General features: G+C 37.9%; 1 protein-coding gene across 1 annotated transcript; it reads right to left on the bottom strand.

Moving 5' to 3' along the window:
• Positions 1-4,882: 4,882 nt before the first annotated feature.
• KRTAP8-1 (keratin associated protein 8-1) lies at positions 4,883-5,074 on the bottom strand. The gene has a single exon (XM_060010075.1). It carries the CDS (start codon positions 5,072-5,074, stop codon positions 4,883-4,885), a length of 192 nt encoding a protein of 63 aa, XP_059866058.1.
• Positions 5,075-5,528: the final 454 nt, after the last annotated feature.

Below are 5,528 nucleotides of genomic sequence, written 5' to 3'. Positions count from 1 at the left end.
TAATACAAGCAACTCTATGCCAATAAAATGGACCACCTGGAAGAAATGGACAAATTCTTAGAAAAGCACAACCTGCCAAAACTGAATCAGGAAGAAATAAGAATATCAAGACCAATCACAAGCACTGAAATTGAAACTGTGATTAAAAATCTTCCAACAAACAAAAGCCCAGGACCATATGGCTTCACAGGTAAATTCTATCAAACATTTAGAGAAGAGCTAACACCTATCCTTCTCAAACTCTTCCAAAATATAGCAGGAAGAGGAACACTCCCAAACTCATTCTATGAGGCCACCATCACCCTGATACCCAAATCAGACAAGGATGTTACAAAGAAAGAAAACTACAAGCTAATATCACTGATGAACATAGATGAAAAAGTCCTCAATAAAATACTAGCAAACAGAACCCAACAACACATTAAAAGGATCATACACCAAGATCAAGTGGGGTTTATTCCAGGAATGCAAGGATTCTCCAATATATGCAAATTAATAAATACGGTACACCATTTTAAAAAACTGAAGGAGAAAAACCTTATGGTTATCTCAATAGATGCAGAGAAAGCTTTCAACAAAATTCAACACACATTTATGATAAAAACCCTGCCGAAAGTAGGCATAGAGGGAACTTTCCTCAACATAATAAAGGCCATAGATGACAAACCAACAGCCAACATTGTCCTCAATGTTGAAAACCTGAAACCGTTTCCACTAAGATCAAGAACAAGCCAAGGTGGCCCACTCTCACCACTCTTATTCAACATAGTTATGGAAGTTTTAGCCACAGCAATCAGAGAAGAAAGGGAAACAAAAGGTATCCAAATGGGAAAAGAAGAAGTAAAGCTGTCACTGCTTGCAGCTTATATTGATACTATACATAGAGAATCCTAAAGATGCTACCAGAAAACTACTAGAGCTAATCAATGAATTTGATAAAGTACCAAGATACAAAATTAATGCACCAAAATCTCTGGCATTCCTATACACTAATGATGAAAAATCTGAAAGTGAAATTAAGAAAAGAGTCCCATTTACCATTGCAACAAAAAGAATAAAATATCTAGGAATAAACATACCTAAGGAGACAAAAACCTGTATGGAGAAAATTACAAGACACTGATGAAAGAAATTAAAGATGATATGAATAGATGGAGAGATATACCATGCTCTTGGATTGGAAGAATCAACATTGTGAAAATGACTCTACTACCCAAAGGAATCTACAGATTCAATGCGATCCCTATCAAACTACCACGGGCATTTTTCACAGAAGTAGAACAAAAAATTTCACAATTTGTATGGAAACACAGAAGACCCCAAATAGCCAAAGCAATCTTGAGAATGAAAAACGGAGCTGGAGGAATCAGGCTCCCTGACTTCAGACTATACTACAAAGCTACAGTAATCAAGACAGTAAGGTACTAGCACAAAACCAGATATATAGATCAATGGAACAGGATAGAAAGCCCAGAGATAAACCCACGCACATATGGTCACCTTATCTTTGATAAAGGAGGCAGGAAGGTACAGTGGAGATAGGACAGCCTCTTCAATAAGTGGTGCTGGGAAAACTGGACAGGTACATGTAAAAGTATGAAATTAGATAACTCCCTAACACCATACACAAAAATAAGCTCAAAATGGATTAAAGACCTAAATGTAAGGCCAAAAACTATCAAAATCTTAGAGGAAAACATAGGCAGAACACTCTATGACATAAATCACAGCAAGATCCTTTTTGACCCACCTCCTAGAGAAATCAAAATAAAAACAAAAATAAACAAATGGGACCTAATGAAACTTCAAATCTTTTGCACAGCAAAGGAAGCCATAAACAAGACCAAAAGCAACCCTCAGAATGGGAGAAAATATTTACAAATGAAGCAACTGACAAAAGATTAATCTCCATAATTTACAAGCAGCTCATGCAGCTCAATAACAAAAAAGCAAACAACCCAATCCAAAAATGGACAGAAGACCTAAATAGACATTTCTCCAAAGAAGACATACAGACTGCCAACAAACACATGAAAAAATGCTCAACATCATTAATCATTAGAGAAATGCAAATCAAAACTACAGTGAGATATCATCTCACACCAGTCAGAATGGCCATCATCAAAAAATCTAGAAACAATAAATGCTGGAGAGGGTGTGGAGAAAAGGGAACACTCTTGCACTGCTGGTGGGTATGTGAATTGGTACAGCTACTATGGAGAGCAGTATGGAGGTTCCTTAAAAAACTACAAATAGAACTACCATATGACCCAGCAATCCCACTACTGGGCACATACCCTGAGTAAACCATAATTCAAAAAGAGTCATGTACCAAAATGTTCATTGCAGCTCTATTTACAATAGCCAGGAGATAGAAACAGCCTAAGTGTCTGTCATCAGATGAATGGATAAAGAAGATGTGGCACATATATACAATGGAATATTACTCAGCCATATAAAGAAATGAAATTGAGCTATTTGTAATGTAGTGGATGGGCCTTGAGTCTGTCATGCAGAGTGAAGTAAGTCAGAAAGAGAAAGACAAATACCATGTTAACACATATATATGGAATTTAAGAAAAAAAAATGTCATGAAGAGCCTAGGGGTAATACAGGAATAAAGACACAGATCTACTAGAGAATGGACTTGAGGATATGGGGAGGGGAAAGGGTAAGCTGTGACAAAGCGGGAGAGTGGCATGGACATATATACACTACCAAACGTAAAATAGATAGCTAGTGGGAAGCAGCCACATAGCACAGGGAGATCAGCTCGGTGCTTTGTGACCACCTAGATCGATGGGATAGGGCGGGTGGGAGAGAGGGAGATGCAAGAGGGAAGAGATATGGGGATATATGTATAACTGATTCACTTTGTTATAAAGCAGAAACTAACACACCATTGTAAAGCAATTATACGCCAATAAAGATGTAAAAAAACAAAAAAAAAGGTGGGGAAGGACCCCAGGGCCATCCAGATGTGTCTCTCAAGTAACTATAAAAGCTCTAGTATAATAAACTACACCTTAAATAAAGTATGCTTTTAAAATAAAATAAATTTTTTAAAAAGTCGGTAATTACCTGGGGTGAATGCTATGTTAATTCACTTGATTTTGGTAATCATTTCACAATGTATGTACATATCAAACATCCTGTTGTACACCTTAAATATATAAAAATTTTTTGTCAATTATACCTCAATTAAACTGGGGAAAAAAATTTATTTCTGAATCATACCTCAGATATACCAAGTAGAATTCTTTGGCGTGAGGCCCAAGAATTTACATTTTAAGCCACCTGCCCAGGTGATGCTCCTGCATACCATAACTTCAGAAACACTGACTTAGATGTTTTCTGTGGTCTCTTCAAGCACAAATTTTTTATAACTCAGTCATCATTCTAGAACAGTCATACAGTTTCTAACCTCAATATGACCCTCTAATTCGTGGGAAAAAAAAAAACCCTTTTCTTATGCTATTCTAACCTGCATGTTTGGTTAAGTTACAGTTCTCAGCATGCATCAACCTGCGGCTGCTAGAAAGTTTCAAACTGGATATTTTACTGGTTATAACGATAGTCTACTGGAAAATAATCTACTAAGTCAATTCTTAAACAAGTTGCCTTTTGAATTTTTTTTTAAACAGATATTTGTTGGATGAAATATGGTGCAGAAAATACTGTTTTCTAAAATGATTTCTCCAAATAGCCTTTACATTTATAACTAAGGCGAAAACTGTGCAGCATGCCACATGCAGACACTCAATAGAAGAGCAGAGTTAAGCCAAATCCTGCTGTCACCAAGAATATTTGTACCCTACATAAAATGTTTTCAACAAGAGGATTGAGACATTATTGACTTGGCTTATAAAAAGAATACTCTTCTCTCTAAAAAAACACAGAGAAAGGCTGAGATATCTTCAGGTCTATGAAAAGGGGCTCTTTTAAGAGTAAAATTCACTACCTGGTATTGATTCTACAAAGATTAAGAAGCTTTACCTCGTTGTTTCTAAACTGGTGCTTCTAAGCTGTAAAGTAGATACTGTAGGTGGTTTGAGATAAGGGATTTATCCTTCCCCTAAAAGACTCTCAAGACTCCTAAAATACATCTCTAGCTATACTAGATGTCCCAGAATCCTTAAATAGGGGACATAGCATTTTATTCTACAATCCTTAGTCCCTGGGAGAAGAAACATAGTGGGTTTCCTTTGCACTAATATAGAAATAAGTGAAATCATCCACCAATGTTCCGTTCTCTTGCAGAGGAGCAGAAGTGGTGAGACGGTACAGCAAGCACTGAATGGTGTGCCATTGGCACCAGAATTGGAGGTGGATGTCACAGAGTTAAAGGAAGGTTAAGATAGAAATTTTTTTAATCATAAGCAAACCCCTCTTGCCTGCTTATCACAAAAGATCAAGGATTATTTGCTTTCTCACTGCTTCTAACACGCACATGAGAAAAATAAATCCACTTCCCTCCCCACTCAATGTACCAAAAAATATGCCCACCAAATGTACCCACCAAAAAAGGAATGTACCCACCAAAAAAGAAAACTCCTCTCAGGTAGGAATATTATGATGGTTAAGACAAGTTTATTGAGAATTTGACAGACACTTCCACAACTTGATGATGACAAACATCATGAGCTTGGTGAAAAATTCAAAAGTAATACATGTTTGGGTGTCAAGTGTCTGCAAATGTCCCCACAAACATCATCCAGGGAAGGCAGCTGGAGGCATCAAGTGGCTTCTCATTTTCTTCCCTTGAGACTCTGGTGCTAGGTCTGAAAAGCAGTGACTGGGAGGTTGATGAGCACATGAGGACCTGGAATTATTCCTCTCAGCCTTGGGAGAGAAGGTTCCATGCTTCAGGTATTTCAGAAAATCAATAGAGAGCAGATGGCCAGAATCTTCTGTAGTCGAAAGCCCCACACCCATTGTAGCCATAGCCAAAACCATAGCCCACTGGGGAGTGGGTGCTGACGTAGCCACAGCCAACACTATACCCCAGGGGGTAGCTGTAGCTGCCCCAGTAGCATCCTGGGAAGACAGTGCTGGAGAAGTTGTTATAGCACATGGTGTCTGGAGTTGGGGGCCTAGATAGCAGTAGAATGCATTTCCTCAGTATGATGGATTCCCTTCTCTCCATCCTTCTTTATATACCCTGGCTGTGGGGTGTGGTGAAAAACACAAGGGGTCATTTTCATTGACACCTGTTTGCTTCACAAATAGCTCATTAGTTTGTTTTGCTTGCTTAAGACATCTTTACACTTGCTTAAGAAATTTCTCATGTGATAGAACACAGGGGCAGGATTCCTTCAAATAAATTGTGTCCCTTCATTTAAAATACGCATTGCAGAGACTTCAAAGCACTGGGTCTTGTAGGTCCTAGATACAAGCGTCTGTGAGCAGGCATTACAATACCAAGAAATTTTCTGAGGTTGTTAACTGTCATTCAGTCCTCTTGCTCTTTGAACGTCCATACCACACAGCTGGAATTCAAAAAATATGTGTTGAATAAATTAATAAAT

Source organism: Delphinus delphis, chromosome 4, assembly GCF_949987515.2.
Source record: "Delphinus delphis chromosome 4, mDelDel1.2, whole genome shotgun sequence".
In the NCBI taxonomy this organism is placed as follows: Eukaryota; Metazoa; Chordata; class Mammalia; order Artiodactyla; family Delphinidae; genus Delphinus; species Delphinus delphis.
This window is presented reverse-complemented; position numbering and strand designations above follow the sequence as displayed.

Excerpts from the sequence above, each read along its gene's own strand:
- KRTAP8-1 (XM_060010075.1), bottom strand. The coding sequence starts at position 5,074 with ATGTGCTATAACAACTTCTCCAGCACTGTCTTCCCAGGATGCTACTGG.